The sequence below is a fragment of the Carlito syrichta genome, unplaced genomic scaffold (assembly GCF_000164805.1).
Source record: "Carlito syrichta isolate Samal-C Ts95f unplaced genomic scaffold, Tarsius_syrichta-2.0.1 Scaffold286999, whole genome shotgun sequence".
NCBI lineage: Eukaryota > Metazoa > Chordata > Mammalia > Primates > Tarsiidae > Carlito > Carlito syrichta.
Genome location: NW_007231095.1, coordinates 266,332 through 284,607, shown reverse-complemented (window position 1 = coordinate 284,607; position 18,276 = coordinate 266,332). Strand labels below are relative to the sequence as shown.

The window sequence follows — 18,276 nt, the reverse complement described above, 5'->3', positions numbered from 1 at the left end:
AGGGGTCCTCGGGGCAGCAAAGGCTCCAGGAGAGAGGCCTGCCCTCGGGTGCATGGGAAAAATGGCTTGCAAAAGGTATTTTTATCGGCCACTATCAAGGGCATATCCACCCATGCTCAGCTCTTTAGAAAGGTAGTAATTAGTTTTTTTTCCCTTCGGTGCACACAGTGAATGCAGCAGAGTAGGGCATTTGGAGAACCATTGGAGTCTGTGCCTCTCATCCTGACTTGCCTCAGATTTATGTCTATAACTAAGAAATATCAAGATTGCAGGTGGTCAGGGGTTGTTTTCAGCTTCCATGGAGAGAAAAGAAACTTTCAAACGTCAGGGCTTCTGGCAAGAAGAGGCCACTGCAAAGAAGGGGTGATTGCGGCTCAGCCGGCTATGCTGCACAGTATCTCTGGCAAACTGCAGGTGGTGGTGACAACCCCTAAGAGTATGTTTCTAGAGGTCACAGAGCTCGTCTTGTACATCTTTGGATGCTCCTAGCATGAAGACCTATGCACAGAGTTACAAGGACAAAGACCTTGAGGACTACAGAGTCCATAGTGGTCAACTGGACAGTGCCCCCCAGTTAATGAGCGGTAGCATATTGGGATATGCTTCCATAGTGATCCTTTTAGCCACTGGCACAGCTGGAAAATGCCTGGTCACCTTTGGTCACGAAGGAGTCTCTATCACCCCTGGCAGCTACACAAATACACTCATCTTCCATGTGTGCTCTCACATAGATACAGGTTGGAAAAGATTGATCTGGTCCACACACGAGAAAACTGAGAGCCAGAAGTCAAGACCCCACAACAAGGCAAGGGCATGGATCTGGTTAGTTTATGTGTCCAAGGTCTCATCTGCGACGCCACAGCTATCCCACAAAACTGTCAACAAACAACAAACAACAAACAACTGCTGAAGCCAAATTGTTGAAGTTGAGAAGCCACTTAAAGAAAAACCAGTGAAGGGACAGATGTTGACATTAGCACAGCTTGAAAGGCAAGTTGGATGGCTTGCTGGTGGATGCAAGGCACTCTTCCCTAGGCTGACAGCTTTCACTTGACCATGACTCATGGTAAAAGACGTGTTCCACATGGCAACCTAGAGCACACATTCGTGCACATGTGCAACTTTACAAATAGTGCTCATCCTTACTAGGTTTGACGGACACTGTTCTATTTGATTTTATTCTATCCCCTTACAAAAATTCTGGTCATGACCCTTTAAATTGATTCCATGACCCACTAAATTGATTTCTCGACCCACTCATGTGTCATGACTGGCAGTTTGAAAACCACTGGCCTGACCCTCTTCCAGCTTTCCTCCCTCCTCAGAGATGGGGGAATGGAAGGTGAACATGGAGAAAGAAGAGAGAGACAGGAGACTGGGAGACTGAGATAAAAATCAGGAGCAAGGTGGGAAGAATACTTTTTTAAAATAGTATAAAAATAAAGAAAAGAATAGGACTGGCTCAAGAAGAAAGAGGGAATGAATAGGAAATGGAAGACAATGAAGAAAGACAGTCCTGGACTGACAGATTTGCAGTATAAAATTTGCTCTCAAGTTCACAGTCATTCTGTCCATATTTACACAAGAATCTTGTGCTAATGGCCCTAGCCATGATGACGCTGTCTGCGTGTCTGGGACTTTCTTATCTTTCTGCCTGTCTCTGATATCTATGGTCGCTTCCAGAGAGAATCTGCCATCTGCTCTCCAGGGATCTGGGCCCCAGGAAAGTCTAGAAGGCACTGGGTTTGTGACCCGGGAATAGAAACAGACCACTCACTCCCCCTACTCCTGCGCAAGGCCGTCTCTGTGGACGCCTGAGCTGAGTCTAAACAACTCTTGGTACGGAGGAGACCATTTTACAAGGTAACAGACAATTGAAAATCAGAGATGGAGAGAAAATTAGCTTATAAAGAAGCTGCAAGTTTACATACTGAAATAGTCAGAGGTCTCTAATTGGTTTCAATTGCACACCTCATAGTAAAAAAAAAATCTTAATCATACACCTACAATGCATATATATTTATTTATGAGAAATATAAACATTAGCATCACTGCATTGTCAAACCTACAGAAAATTAGGAAGTAAAGAAGTGAGTTAAAGATAAAATAGCCTCTTAATTTAATTTTATTTTATTAGCAAGTGATACAAAACATTTTACTATCACCAGGAATACTGTTATAATGGTAAAAGCTATGTGTTAGAATTGGCTTCATTAATTTTTAATATATTTGTTGAGCACTTACTGATACAAGGTTCTAAGGTCTAAGGTTCAATTTATTTCAATACTTTGCTTTAATGGCTGTCACAACTGAAAAGGACACCTCACATAGATACAGAGATGCAAAAAAGTGCATTGTTGGCTATGCTGAATAAATCAAGATCTTTTTTTTTTTAGTTTCATGCACCAATTATGTGGAGACTGTTGTTGAAATTCAGCTAGGAGATTTCTATCTTCTCTGATGTCAATCAACTCTTGCAACTAATCGGAAGATGCTGAATTTTTATATTTTTTAACAAAGGGGTCAAAATTCTCTGAAACTCTTCATTTGGAAGATTTTTAAGCACATAGAAAAGTCTAAGTTTTTAGATATGAATTTTTTAAGTGTCACACTTACTCATTATCAGCAACAACACCACATAATGATGAAAATGAAAATATTTCCAACCATCCTTTTTCCCCCAAAATGATGTCTCCATGCTACAAATTCTTTCCAAAAGTACTTACTTTCTTACCCATTGTTAATGCATTACCTTTATATTGAAGGGAACCATTAAGTGCTTATTTTTTCAGTTATCAGCAAAGTGGCATACTCTGACAGCTACTTGTCAGAACTGAAAAGGTCAGCATACATGAAACATTTTGGTTCTTTTAAAAGAAAAAAAAAGTTTAAGTATGCTTCTATAAGCAGGAAACTTCTGTGTTGTACAAAACATTTTCATGGTCACTTCAATATCCTTGCAAAGTATTATAAAGATTCTATTTGAAGAACTGTTTTTACAGCATTGAGAATATCGGTCACACATAAATTGCAAATGTGTTGTAATATACTGAATCTAAACCAGCCAGTAAAAATGCCAGTGTCATGCCCTCTGACATGTGAAGCCCTGTATACCTCCATACCTTTATCCTGATGCATAAATGGCAGACACACAGACTAAGGGACGAGCACAGTGGCCAGTATCAACTCCATGCTAAATACGAGCAAAGCCAAATTTCTTGTCTTAAATAGAAAATTTTAAAAAATAGCTCTAACAAATTCTTCCCTGGAGAAACTCCACCAGAGTGTTCTTTAAAAAAAAAAAAAAAAGATTTTAGAGGTCCATGTGCAATTTGTTACATGGATATATTGCATGAGGGTGAGGTCTGGGCGTCTATTGAGCCTGTCACCCAGGTGGCTGGCACAGTACCCAATGGGTAGGTTTTCAGCCCTTGCCCCTTCCCCCTCTCCCCCCGTTAGGAGTCCCTAGTGTCTGCTGTTCCCATCCTTGTGTCCCTGTGTACCTAGGGTTTAGCTCCCACTTATGAATGAGAACACGCAGTGTTCAGTTTTCTGTTTGTGGGATAATGCACTTAGAATGATGACCTGCAGCTGCATCTATGTGGCTGCAAGGGACATTACTCTGTGATCTTAGTACCTCTTGGCGGCAGAGTATGGCACTGGAGAAGCAAAAGAGGAGCGTGGTGTTGTAGGGTTCACTCTGGAACAAAACAGTAAATAATAGCATCCCCTGGATCATAGTGAATTTTGGGGATATTGGGTTATCAGCATTCAACTCAAATTATTAAAGATAGAGTAATAAATATTTGGAAATAAACAATGCCCCCTAAATTAAGAACCACCTGAGACAATGCAAAGTGATATTCTATGCAGACTCCAGGTGGGCACTGTGTCTCTCTGCATGGCAACAGCAGGTAAGAAGCAGGATTTTAGTAGTTTGAGTAAAACATGTGACTTTCCTAGAAGAACAGTGAATTATAAACTAAGGACAGGGATTAAGCTCAGAGTTCAAGAGGGTCCCATAGGCCGAGGATGGAGAGAGATACTTTTGAGTATTTGTGAGCCTTAAGCAAGCCAGACGTCAGGGAGCCTGGGAAACAACAGGATCTGATTGAAAGAATCCTCTTTTCTCAAAATCACAAGAGTGAAGACCCAGAACTCAGCCTGTGTTCACAGACAGAATGGCATGCACACACGCACGCATTTATACACACACTTACACACATAGTGACCAGGGCCAGGCCTACAGCTGGGGAGACTGACCTGTAGAAAGGAAGAGGAAACCACAAGAACTGGAAAAGGCAACTAAGTCATTCCCAGGAAAGGATCCACAATGCACCCATCGCTCTGGGTAAAGTGAGTTCTGTGGCCATGAGAGTTTGGGAAACGCTACCTCCTAAATCTGTCATCCCTCCCATAGTTTGGCAGTTCATCAATACCTATTAGCATACTACACGTTTTATGGACTACGACAACAAAGATGTCCACTCAACTTAGAATTCCTCAAATGTACTTAACCAAAAAAGAAAAAAAAAGCTTTTTATAAAATGAATGTCCCATAGAATAAAATGCAAGGAATGCTGGGCTAACTGATGCTTATACCTGCCCCAAAGAAGGTGGTGACCTGGCACTCACGCCACACTCCGTGTGCATATCGTGTGTCTCAATGAGAGGAAGTGTTTCTCTCCTAGTCCACAGATTAAAAGTGGCTTCGGGGAAGGAGAACCTTCTCTCAAGGGGCCTTTCCTCTCTCCCTGAAGATGACCTCGGGTGTGGGTGGCGACTCCCACCAAAGGCTGTATCTCAAGGAAGTAAGTTGGGCATGGTTACTTAGGCTATGAGAACACCTGAGGGACCTCAGGACCCGCTGACTCAGGTGGTAAGGCCAGAGCAAGGCCATGGAGGCCATGGGGTTGCCCTCTGTCACTCTTGGCACCAAAAAAACAAGGGGCCTAATAAGCCCCTGAGGCTACAGGAGTGAATTTATGAATAATGAAAGAAACCATTACAGGTGTATTTTTTCAATGAAATATAGACACCCTTATAACAGTCAACAGCATAGTGAACACAATAGAGATGAAAGCTGAGGTATATCGAGTCTTCATTGTGTGCCGGGCATGGCACTAAGAATGCTATTTACATTTTCTAGTGTAATCATTGAAGCCACCCAACCAGTAGGCACCAGTATGCTCCTATTTTACTAGTGAGGAACAGAGGTCAAGTAACTTGCCCAGGGTCAAAAACCAGAACCAGGAAACCAGACCCAGGAAGCAGGGCTGGTAGCTCCAGCCCTGACCCACCCTCGAGTCATCCCACATGTAACTGGGCAGCCGTCAGCACCAGCTGATTCCTTTTTAAGGAGGATCGACTCAGTACTGGTTTCTCCATCTGCCTATTGTTTTGCTCAGCTTTCTCTAAGTACCCAGCTAGTCCCCCCAACCATTATGCATCTTCTTGAAATCATCGCCTATGTCTCTGAGTCAGTTTCAAATCGATGTCTATTGTCTTCTAGTAATATTTGAAATGCACTTTAAAGACTCATATGAACTACACAGTTAAATACCATTTGTAATTTCTCCTGTTATGTGCCAAGCATTGCCTTTAGGAAAGTCCTGTGACATCGTGATTGCCAACGAGTCATTGCCAACAATGGCATAAATTAATGTGCACATCTTTACTTTTGAAACAGTCCATTAATATTCGCACCGAGCACACTGTTTACTTAAGTATCACTATTTCCAGCCTCTCCTCTACAGAACTCAAGTGCAAGTAAGTCAATCCTCATGGCCACTTCTATCAGATGCCATCCTGGGAGGACGGGGGTGGGGGGAAAGGGCTGTGTGAGTCAGTCTCCATCACACCCACCCTGTGTGAGAGGGGGTGAGGCCAAGGACCCCAGAACTAAGGATTAGTGGTAGTCTTGGGAAATACCCCAAAAGCCCTGGCCTCCAGACCAGAGTCCTTGGAATAACCTACCTGAAGGCATAAGGGGAATGTGCCCTTCAAGCTTTTTTCTTCTCTGAGTCCTGGCTCCACAAGAAAATTAAGTTTCTGGAATAAGTCCCACAATAGGAACATGCTTCTTATTCTTGTTTTATTTTATTTTTGAGTCGGAGTCTCTCTCTGTGAGTCACAGCTACTGCAGCCTCAACCTGCTGGGTCCAGGTAATCCCTCTGCTTCAGCCTTCCAAGTTGCTGGAACTATATAGGTGTGCACCACCACACCTGGCTAATTTTTTTATTTATTGTAGAGACGAGGTTTCGCCAAGTTGCCCAGGCTGATTTCGAACCTGGGCTCAGGCAATCCTCTCACCTCTGCCTCCCAAAGTGCTGGGATTCCAGGCGTGAGCCACCATGCCCAGCCTGGAATGTGCTTCTTTCAATGCCCTCCAAGCTGGAATCTGCCTTCCCCTTCCCCTCAGAACTTCCAGGACAGGGCCCTCCTTCCATCCTTCTCTTAGTCTGCTGGGTAGAGAGAGCCTAATAAATGCACATGGTGGGGGAGAGAGCTGAAATGTGGCAGAGAGCAGTCCCGGCCCTGTCTGTCCACGCTTAGAATTTCCTCGTGCGCTGTCAAGTGGAATATTCCAGGTGGTTGTCTTTCATAAGGGCACTCAGTGTGACCTGGAAGTACCAGGATGTGGCACTAACAGAACCGTCAGGACAGCTGCTGGAGACGGACACTCAGGGGAGCTCAGGATCGTGAGCCGCCAGGTTCTCCCTGGTCACTGGCCCTGGGACCTCCTGTCACATCTCCCGCTCCACGCCCCCCTCTGCTCTGCCTTCCTGTCCTAGCTCTTCTATTTCAGGCAAAGAGAAGAGAACAAGAGATTCCCTTTCTGCCCTAGCAAGCTTGGAAGATGAAGCTCCAGGAGCTTCTTCCGCTACGACAACCTCAATATCCACGGGAGCTGGACTCAAGGTTATTCAGATTCCTTTCCCAGAGCAGAAGTGAAGTTACAGAGAAACATCCGTGGAGCCCTGCCTCTCTCTGATGGGGGTGGGAGACCACAGCTCCTGGCTGCCCGGGGCCCTGGAAGGCAGTGCCCATTAGTATGAAGGGAGCCTCTGCCTTAGGATTTTCCAAGGGCTCTGGCATAGATGGGGAGCAGGGAATCATGCATACCTGATACCTGCAGCTGGACTGGCCATTAACCACCAAGCAGTGTTTTTTCTGGGTATCCTGTCCCTGGCAACAGGACACTTCCTAGCAGTCATAAGAATAATGGCAATGGTGATGGTGATGACACCCACAACTTACAAAGAGCCTACTACACACTAGGTACTCCCCGTGTATTACCTAACATCCTAAATGCGCTGAAAGAGAGTCGTTACCACTTGTGTTTTATACAGGCAGAAACCAAAGCACGAACTGCCTGAGTGAGCTGCTCTGGGTAGCAGAACCAGTGAGAACGAAAGGCCAGGATGAAAAGCCAAGGTCATGATCTATTCATGATCCCCTTGTGGTCTGCCTCCTGCATACAGTCCTGCCTCCTGGTCACCCCCACGATCTGTCTGAGAGACGCCAAGCCACTGTCATGATCATGCTCAGATGGCAGAGACTTTTCTCTTTGGTGGAGTGACCTTGCAGGAGCTCATCTGTTGGAGAAACACAGAGGGAGTGGGCTGCTTCCCTACCCACTTCCTTGGGGCGGGGCTGGCACCGTCCAGGGCTCCATGTGCCCCAAGATGTCCTAGGAGATGTGAAGGGGCTCTTGTCCCAATTCACATCAGGATGGGAGCGAGGAAGAATAAACCAAGAGACCATCTTCATGGGGCTGGCGAGGCTTCTGACACACCTGCACAACTCTGTTCCCCACAGCAAATCCTTCTGTCTTCTGGGACTTGTTCTGGCACCTAAGAGTGGGGAACAAAACTCTCCTGATGGAAAGCTGAGTAGATGGATCGTGCCTCGCACTTCCATAGAGAGCCCCATGATCCTCGTTAGAACTAGGAGCTGGGGAGGGAGTTGCAGAAGGAGGTGAGCTCTGGATTCATGCTTATCACCTCTCTCAACCTGCTGTGTGACTCTGGACAAGCCACAGGCTTCTCTGGCCTTGCACCAATCATGGGGAAAGGACACCAAGATGGCATTACACCAGATAAGCCTGAGAGGCTTTCCAGGTGTCAGGTTCCAGGGTGCAGCAGGGTGTCCAGGCTGCCAGCACCTGCTGACTGAGGGCTCCAGGGAGGAAGTCACTTCCCCTTCTGGTTCCCTTCACCCTGGTAAGGTGGAGAGGTCCTGCCTGGATGGAGAAGGCAGTGGGAGGTGGGAACATCTTGGCAGCGACATGCTGGAGCCCTTGGACCCCGCCCCCAACACCCGGGAAGGCTTCCACCGAAGCGACCCTGGGGGAGCACCATGACAGCATCTCTCTCTCTGCAGACGTCCATGGTGGCTCCGCTTCCTGTCACTCATGCCTCAGGCCTACCTTCACATTCACCCTCCCAGGAGCTATCAAGCAGGCCCGTCCGAGTGCCATGAGCAAACATCCGAACAGGCTTGTCACAGTGTCAGCGGTCCAGACACAAACTGAAATGTAGACCCCAGTCTCCCACAGGGGCAGAGAGGATGCAGGAGAGACAACTGTGTCACCATCAGACACATCTCACGCTAGTGGTGCTAAGACCTGGCTGAGGGAGTGGCCCTTGTCACGTTAGTCGGTGACATTTCACCACAGGAATCATCTCCAAGCTGCACCTGGTGCATGGAGCTCCAGGACCACCTGGCTTCACTCAGCCACACTTGGGACACCCGGGAGGCAGGTGGGGACAGGGAAGGACACCGAGACACGAAGTAATGATGGCCCCCTGATCATGGGAGTCCTCAGCAGAGGCACCATTCCCTCAGGGATTCTGACTCCCCTGGTGGCACCAGCCTCTCAGACCAGGATACTCCCTTCCCCATGAACATGTATCCCTCTTGGCCCCTGGTGTGGAAAAATCACGCAGTGCCTCCTCTCGTCATTTCCCTCCTGGGGGGCAGGCCCAGCCATCACTCCATTTCGTGGCCCCAAGCAAAGAGCTTGAGAAGACACAGGAGAGGGACAGGAACAGGAGAACACCAGCAGGCCATCCCTGCCCTCCCGTGGGCCTCTGGCTCCCCTGAGTTCCCCAAACACGCTGTTTAGAATGCGACCTGATGAGACCCGATGAGACCCGATGACGCTTTCATGCACATTCCCTTTCTCCATGGCACTCCTCACCCTCCCACTCACTCTCCGATTCATTTCCTGGATTGGCCCGTTCTTCCTGGCTTCCTCTTGCTAAAATCATAGGGATATTTGTTGTTTCCTCATGAGTGTATTCCCAATGCCTCGGCCAGTGCTTGGCACATGGTAGGAGAGATCTTAGTACGTGTTTCTTTTTGTAAAAGAAAAATTATCATTTTTGTTTGTTTGTTTTGGTTTTTTTGTTTGCTTGTAATACTTTTCTTCTGATTTATTTTTTATATTTTATTTTAAAGATATGGTGTATATTCAGGATTAGGTATACAAGTGGGCATTGTACAGGTAAAACTTGGGCCTCCCTTTGGTCCCCGTTTTGCCTGCTTTGAGATCAGGCACCCTTATTGATGTGTCTCCACTCAAAATTTTTTTTAATTTTTTTGAGAGCTGGGTCTTGCTCTGTCAGCCAGGCTAGAGTGCAGTGGCATGACCTAGCTTACTGCAACCTCAAACTCCTGGGCTGAAGCATTCTTCCCACCTCAGTCTCCTGAGAAGCTGGGACTACAGGCACATGTCACCATACCTAGCTAGTAATAAAAAACAAGCACACAAAATTTCTTTTAGCGATGGAGTCTGGCTGCGTTGCCCAGGCTGGCCTCTGTTTCTTGAGCAAATGAATGAATCAGCCCTGGACAGTATGCTCTACAGTTAGGTGGCCTGGCCACTGCCCTACAGGGTAGGCTGGGAGGAGCCCCCAGAGCTCTGATGGGCAGGTAACCCGCCTCCAGGCCCACCTCCTCAGCCCTCACAGGCATCTGTGTCCTGGTTCACCATGAGGACTTGAGCTTCAGCACCTCATGAGGCAGCCCGGCTGTGCAAGTCCCTAGGCACCTGGAAGCAGACCCACTGTCAACAGGAGTCCGTAAAACAAAGGATGCCAGAGAAGATGGCTGTGGCCCAGACGCCACGGAAAGCAGAAACCTGAGTAAGACCGCCAGCTTCCAAGGAGAGAGGGGCCCATGATGGGGGGTGGAGGGTGGGGAGGGCGGAGGGAGGGGGCGGCAGAGAGGCTAAAATTTACCAAGAAACCACCACTTACCTGGGATCTAGCAAGGAAGAGCCTCATCTTAGCTGGTTCTCCCCACGGGATCAGTCCAGGGACCCCCAGGACTGCTCGGTCTGTTTTTGCTGGGGTCTCCTGGTTTTCCTCCCATTGCCCAGCAGGTCTCTATCACTCATTTCGCTGTTTATAGATATCCCCCTGGGACTGCTGGGGCTGTAGTAAATACACACCACACACGTACACACACACACAGCAGGGAGGAGGATAACAGAAACCCGACCAGGATAGATGCAGGAGAAGGTGTGCGTGTGCCCACATGTGTACACACCCCCCCGCCACATGTGCACATGCACACAGACAGATCACCAGAACCATGCAGAAAGAAGGGAAAAGACAGAGAAACACAATGTGGTACTGAAAGAGATGGGTATATCATGACACCCTGACACTGGGATATTTCATGACACCCTGACACTGACGCCCAGCAGCACGCGTTCATGCGCTCCAGGAGGTGCACATGGAATGCAGCACTCACCGCAGAGGGACCCACATATTGTAACAACAGAAACAGCATCCTGGCTGTGGAACTATGTCATCTGCAAATGCTCCAAGAGCTCGTGCGTGCTGAACGTTCCCTTGGTGCTGGATGCTGAGTTGAGCCCGGAATCCTTGCCACCTTAGGGATCCGTGCGACTCACAACGTCCCCATTTGCAGATGCGCACAGAGGCCCGGTGGTTCTGAGGTGGCCTCTCTTCAGGCCCTCACCACTCTCGTCTTTCCCCTCCGAGGTGGACCTTCTGGTGAGCTGGGGAGCGTTGTGTCGTGTGTCTGTCTCAGGACTTGGCGCTTACAGTTCCTCCTGCCTGGTCTGCTTTCCCCTGCCAGGCTCCTCCTGCCACGCCACTTTATTCTGCTTTTTGCTCAAAAGTTCTCTCCTTGGAGGATTTTCCTGACTGCACTCAGCTGTCACAACTGTCTTTATTTTTTATTCTTATTTTTTAGAGATATGGTCTCTTCTGTCACCCAGACTGGAGTACAGTGACGCAATCATAGGTTACTGCAGCCTTGAACTCCTGGCCTCAAGCAATCCTCCCACCTCAACCTCCCAAGTGATTGGTATTACAGGCATGAGACACCGCACCTGGCCACAGCTGTCTTTGAAAGAGCACTCCTGGCCGGGCATGGTGGTTCACACCTATAATCCCAGCATTTTGGGAGGCCAAGGTGAGCGAATTGCCTGAGCTCACAGGTTCAAGACCAGCCTGGGCAACTTGGTGAGACCTCATTTTTCCAGGAAAATCAAATAATTAGCTTGGTGTGCCTGTAGCTGTAGCTACTTGGAAGACTGAGGCAGAAGGATCACCTGAGTCCAGCAGGTCGAGGCTGAGGTGGCCATGAATGTGCCACTGCAGAGAGAGACTACAACTCAGAAAAGAAAGAAAGAAAGAAAGCACTTCCCACCCTCCTCCTGGCTATCACTTTAATCCTCCTGACAGGCTTGATTGTTCACTGCATTCAACATTACCTGACATCAGCCACTCATTTCTTTCACTCACTCACCCATTCTCCCATTCATCGTCTGTCTCTCTGCCCAGAATGTAGGCTCTATAAGGACAGGGATTTTTTTCCTTGTTCCCCATGGATTTCCTAGTACCCAGAGGAAAGTCTGACTCAGAGCAGGCACTCAAAAAATATTTGTTGAGTACTGACTGGATGTGATGCTGAGGGAGTTGGTAACTTCTTCATGGTGACAGAGCATTTGTGTGCACAGACATGCCTGTGTGCATGCACACACATTCTCTCTCTCTCTCTCTCTCTCTCTCTCTCTCTCTCCATTCTCTACCTCCATCAGCCGCGCAATCCTTACCTCTCCCTCCCACCATCCGTCCACCTCTCCTCGTGCCAACAGCTGGCATCTTCAGCACACGGAATGAGGATCATTAGAACCCAAGAAGAGCTTCAAACAGCAGTGGGGAGACAAAGTCAGCTGTTCTTTCTGGAATATTTTTTGACTACAGATTCATTAGCTACTTCACAACTACTAACATATGATGCAGAATATCTTCCCCGGTTGTAAAAAAGTCTCCTTCCTGGACTGGGTGTCGCCCAGCACGCAATCAAGTAAGTCAGAGGGCAGGCGGAGGAGGCAGAGACCAGCATCACACTCATCAGGCACCAGGGAACACGGAGGGATGAGGAGCCTTGAGACAGGAGCACAGCCCCTGCCTTCCCAGCCTGCTCGCCAAGCGGTAGAGAGGACTCCTCGTCTGGTCCAGGGGCAGTGCCTTCAGCAAGTTACCTGGGTCTCAACAAAATACATCTCTATTTCCGTCTCTAGGCGTCACCTCTGAGAGTTAGGGACTCTCAGAGAAGGGCCATTCCTCATCAGGAGCAGTGAGGGTCAAAGCTCTCTCACCCTTATCAGCTGCACAGAGCTGACAGGGTGTTTACAATGACCCAAAAAACTCAGAATTTAGAATTTATTTATTTAAAATGGTGTATTTATTCTTAATGTTTAAACCTCAGACACCATCCCCAAGTGTTCTCCGTTGGATGCAATACATCCGTGAAGATGCTCTTTCCACTGCGCAACACAGCTTTTGAACTCATCCATTTTATGCCTTTTAGTGCTTCCGCCATTTTTTGTTTCATCTCTTCCACATAGGCAAAGCCTTTCCCTTTGAGGACTTTTTTTCATCTGGGAGAATAAAATCAAGTTGCTCGGGACGAGAATGGGTGAATAGGGAGGGTGGGGCATGGAGGTCATGCTGTTTTTGGTCAAAAGCTGCTGAATACTCAGTGCAGTATAGGCAGGTGTGATTGCCAATCACCCATCATGAAACGGGCAAATGCGTTGAAAGAATCTCCAAAAAAATTCATTGAAGTCGAATGCATCTTCTCCCAACAACACCAGCTGGTACACAAATGCTGATGTGCTCCTAGAACACTCTTGTAGTCCAGGGGAAGCCTGGACTACAAGAGGTCTACCCTCCAAAAGATAATTCTGGGTTTTGTTGGGTCCCCCTCATATACTGCTGATTAATTAACCTCGAACTCACAGCTGACAGCACTGGAACTCATCCTGGACAAAGTTTCTCTGACATATGTATTTTCTCTGTAAGGCACAGCATGGCCTTCATGCACTCAAGAAAACCAGACAGCACTATACTTGGGACTATTTTAAACAGTGAAACTACCAACAAGAGCACAATGCAAAAAACCAGATACTAAATAGACCTTTAAAAAAGGACTACAAAGGGTCGGCCGTCCAAATGATAATTCTGGTTTTTTGTGCCCCCTCTCATATGTTAAAAGGAGGCTCTCAGAGAGGGGCCCTCATCCAGTGTGACTGGTGGTCTTACAAGGAAAGAGGAGTAGGACACAGAGAGAAACACCAGCATACGCACACGAGGAAAGACCACATGAAGACACAACCAGAAGATGGCTGTCACACGCCGAGGAAAGAGACCACAGAAGAAACTCAACCTGGTGACATGGTGACCTTGCACTTCTCATCTTCAGAACCGTGAGAAAACATTTATGTGGTTTAAACCATCCAGTCTGGACTCTTCTATTATGGCAGCCCGAGTGGACAAATACAAGTGATAGACAGATGACTGAAGTGTGGGAGATGCTTCCTTTATCTGAACTTTCAACTTTCAGTGATTTAAGTTTGAACTTGGAAATGACCATAGATGATTTGTGTGGGCTCCCCTTTCTTCCAGTTCTGGTTGAATGAAGACACTGGGGATTCATTCATTTAATAATCACCAAGGACCTGTTAGGTGAAGTTTAGGTAGACTAGACATAGGTGTGCCCTCAAGGTGCTGATAGGGAGAGACAGGCAAGGAAGCTGCCACTGCAGCCTGGTCTGAGAAGAGCTACCACAGACGTGTGTAACTACAGGCCAGGAATAGCCCACTGAAGCTCGTGACAGCTAAGCTAAGTTTCAGAGGACAAGGAGAAATTAGCCAGATGAGAAAGAAAAGTGCTTTCTGGGCAAAGCAGACATCATGTCCAAGCACATGCCCTCTGCCGGCTGGCTCAGTCCTGCAAGGTGTTCTTATCCACCATGGCAGAGGCAGACCCAGCAGCTGCTGGAGGCAAGACTGAGCCTTGATGCCCTGGTTCCCGACATCTCCAGGGATATCTACCAAGCTGCTCTTGTCTGTGTGTGGCTCTAATCCACATGTGGTCAGTCAAGCAGGCTGTGGGTTCCTGGTGTGCTCCCCACAAGGACTGGACCTCTGCTCCCTGCCCACCTTAGACTTGACTTGGGCTTCTGGGTGCCAACACCAATGGATCATCCAGAATCTTGATGCCAGCACCTGCCTGCCTCCAAGTACAGCTACTGTCCAGAAACTCCTGTCACAGTGTCATAGAAATAAGAGCCTCTCCATTCGCCAAGCACTTACTCTGTGCTAGCGCTGGGTCTAGGCTTATTAATACACATTATTGCATTCAACTCTTGGAACAACACTGTCTGGTATTATCATTACCTCCGTCGAGCAGGAGAGAATGCTGACTCTTGGAGAGGTTGGGAACTCCCTGAGACCACACTTAGTAGATGGTAGAGCCAAGACGCAGGCTCAGATGTTTTGACGCCAAGGCCTGCAAGCTTCATCACGGCCCCCACATGCCCACTTCCCTCCAAGAATCCACAAACTCCGAGAACACCAGCTTGTGAATGGCTCTGTGGTAGGCCATGCTACACATCAGCCCCGGAACAGAGCACCAGAATGCATGGACGCCTTGGCTCCCTTTGTTCCTCCTACCTTTCCAATCTTCCCCAAGCCAGAGCTTCCTCCGAGCCTTGCCACCAGACCCGGGTGGGTAATGTCCTCGTTGCCCACCCAAGGGGAGCTGCAAGCAAGGATTCGGATGGCCCCTCAGGGGAAGGAGCAATGCTCGGAACCCCGACTCAGTTATGAAATGGAGCTGACAACCCCAGCCTCAGCTTGTTTCCCATCTCTGAAAGTCCTTCAATGCTCTGAGTCCCAGGCTCAGAAACGCTGGCTTTCAGATCAGACAAGGAGTTTTGAAATATTCAATGCCTTGTGCGGATCTCCTCCAAAGGATTCATCCCACCAGGGAAGGCTGTTTCCCCTCAGCTCCTAGGGCCTTGGTGTGGCCTCGGACCCCATTACAACAGCAGGAGCTGCAGATAAAGGGCTCGACTCGGGCCCCTGGCTCCATCTCCCCAGGGAAAAACATTCCACTCTCAGCCCCACTGAGGCCATCCTGAAGCCATGGCAGCCCCACCCAGGGCTCCACAACAGCCCCAGTGTGGCTGACGTCAGGAGGGTGAGGAACCCAGCGGAAGACGTCATGGAGCTTGTAGGGAGGCCGGGGCTGCTGTGGGTTGCCAAGGCACGATGCGTCAGCCTGTGGGTGGCATAATGCGGCATTCATCTCCCCCACTGTGCGGACAGGGAGAAGCAGAACAATCTGGACCCTGTCAGCGAGGTCCTCGGGGAGTGCAGGCCCTGACAGTGAAGGGAAATGAGGGGCAGACCTGCCTCTGTCATCAGAGCTAAGGCTTACATATCCATAGGCTGGAAGGATGGCTCCTGGGAGGACACACAGACAGGGGCATGGTGGTGCTGATCCACACTGGCTGGGCTGTGTGTTGTGGGGTCAATTGAGGTACTCCAGGAAATACCCCTAAATAGATGGAATGTTCAAGGCGAAGCCCCCTTCTGTGCCTGCTGCAGACATATGACGGCTGGTCTGGTCTGAGTTCCAGAACCAAGCCCTGGTTTGCTGCTTCCTATGCAGTCTCAGCTGACGGTCATCACTGCATCATATCTGTTCTTCCTGGGTTAGCTTCCTGGAATTTGCTGGAAGCTCCACAAAGAACTGCAGGCACACACTAAGGCTCAGGACAGCGTGATCTCACCTCATCTCATCATGCAGACTGCTTTCTGAATCTCCATCCGACGGGCCCTTCCGCGATGCTTCCTTACCTAGGCTCTCTTGGCAATAAAAATCTCACCTACCACCACAGCCCCTGGGGCCAGGAAGGTGACTTTGGGAGGAGCATATACTCCGTGGAGAAAAATCTGATCCCAAAGCTTGGTTGTCTGCACCATACTCCTTCAAAAGAGCAAACGTTGGCCCTGAACCGACACACACCATGATTCTGAAGTGAGTGGATTTGATCTAGACTCGCTGATGTTTTGCTATTTTAAATGTTTCATTCTGTGTTTCAGCACACCCAGCCTCAGGCCCCAGGCAGAGTAATTGAACAGATTCACCCTGCGCCAGACAAATCCAATCACCTCTCGGAGGCTGGCCTCCTGCAGCTTCCAGAGCCACAGGCTGGTGTATAGCTGCAAGACAAATGTCTAGCCGAGCCCAGGTGCCTTACCTGCCGTTCTGACATGATATAGAGCTGCTCGTGGTCCTTGGAGAAGGCCATGTCCCGGAGGACTGGGCCGGGCTCCACCACCTGCACCGTCTCATATTGGAGGGCATTGCCCCGGGGTCCGTCCACCCGGATCTGCGGAGGAGAGGAGAGAAGTCAATGTGAATTCAGGTGTTGTACCACCCATAGCCAAGCCTCAGCCCAGAGACCCCCCAACAGCCACAGGAGAGGGAGTGAGCTCTGTCCTTGCAGTGCTCAGAGGCTAAGGCCAGGGAGTGTGTGCCACAGCCCACCAAGGACCTCAGGATGGGCAAGGCACACAGAGAGAAGGGGCTAGCAGCCAGGCTTCACCAAGAACCCAGCCTTGTTGCCCCCGGGACCCTGTGCCCCAGTCTCAACGCCTGCAACCTTCCTTGCTGGTTTTGCAGAAGGGGGTGGGGCTCTGGGGGCTGGAGAAATAGCAGGTAATCAAAATACAATAGTATTTGCCACATCTGTTAGCAGAAAAAAATATTGGTGTAACGATAGGGGTGAATTCTTTGAAATTGCTACCTGGATGTCACTGCTATACTTGACAGGGAACAGGCGGGGGCCAACACAGAGGCTTCACGCTAAGTGGTCTCCTTTGGACCATTGAAACCACTGGCTTCTATTCAAGCCACTAGATCCTGAAGTCTCCCTGGGGAGGTCCAGGGAAGGGACATGGGCATCACAGGGAAGTGGGCTTCAGGTGTGTGTCACCTTCCGCCTTCCGAGAACACCTAGCTGGGTGGACCATCCCTGGCCATCCTCAAGTTCTTCCTAGAAATGCTGGGACGATGTGGGGACAGCTGAAAGAAGACTTTTTCCCACATGGCCCATGACTGAGAGCAAACCTGGAAAAGACATGGCCTCCAGTCCTGCGTGATACTTGCTTGGGCCTGGGTGTTGGCCCAAGTTTCTAGAACCATCATGCATCTGAGAGCACTGATCCACCACAAGCACGGCCCAGGGCTAATAACATCAGACACCGGAGACAGGAGCAAATATTACTGAGGTTGTGGCTGGGCGAGAGTTGGGGCGTCACCACACCTGGTTAGATGCCATTAGCACAGGACCCAGTAAAGTACGCACAGTACCATTTCAGAGATTTCAATAAAAAAACCAAAGACAAAATTATATTCCAAATGTTCCCATCATGTGCTCTTATTTCTAATTTGTAATATGCAATTTTCAGCCTCTCATGAGATCAAGGAGGATAAAAGAGTTATTCCGAGGAAGTAAATTACAGGAAGGACATCCGTGAATGGCAGTGGATCGTGCCAGGTCACCAGAAGGGCTACTACCTCTCATTTCTCCAGTTCGTGGAACTCTGATACCAGGTTATTCTGTGGTTCATGTCTTTGATTTTAGGTTAGTTCCATATCATGATTTTTTTTCCCCTTTTAAGAGTTATTTTTAAGCTTCCTGGACATCAGGTCCTGGGAGATGGCTTTACGCGTAATTCCTCATTGATCTAATCCTCTCAGTCCCGTGGGTTTAGCGTTCATTTGTCACAGCCTGTGTGCCCCCCCACCATCCATTCCACTCTCCCTTGGCCCGGGGTGGTACTGAACCCACTCGCTGCTCCCTGGGGTTGTCCTTGATGAGCATAAACAACCCAGCTGAGTCTTACTCTCTCGCTACAGTGATTGAGAGG

General features: G+C 48.7%; 1 protein-coding gene across 1 annotated transcript in view; it reads right to left on the bottom strand.

Annotated features, from left to right (window-relative positions):
• Positions 1–18,276, bottom strand: part of PLXNA4 (plexin A4) — a 365,212-nt gene that overhangs the window by 142,171 nt on the left and 204,765 nt on the right. Inside the window, 1 exon segment of the mRNA XM_021709797.1 lies at positions 16,602–16,733. Within this exon segment, the coding sequence (XP_021565472.1) occupies positions 16,602–16,733 (132 nt within the window).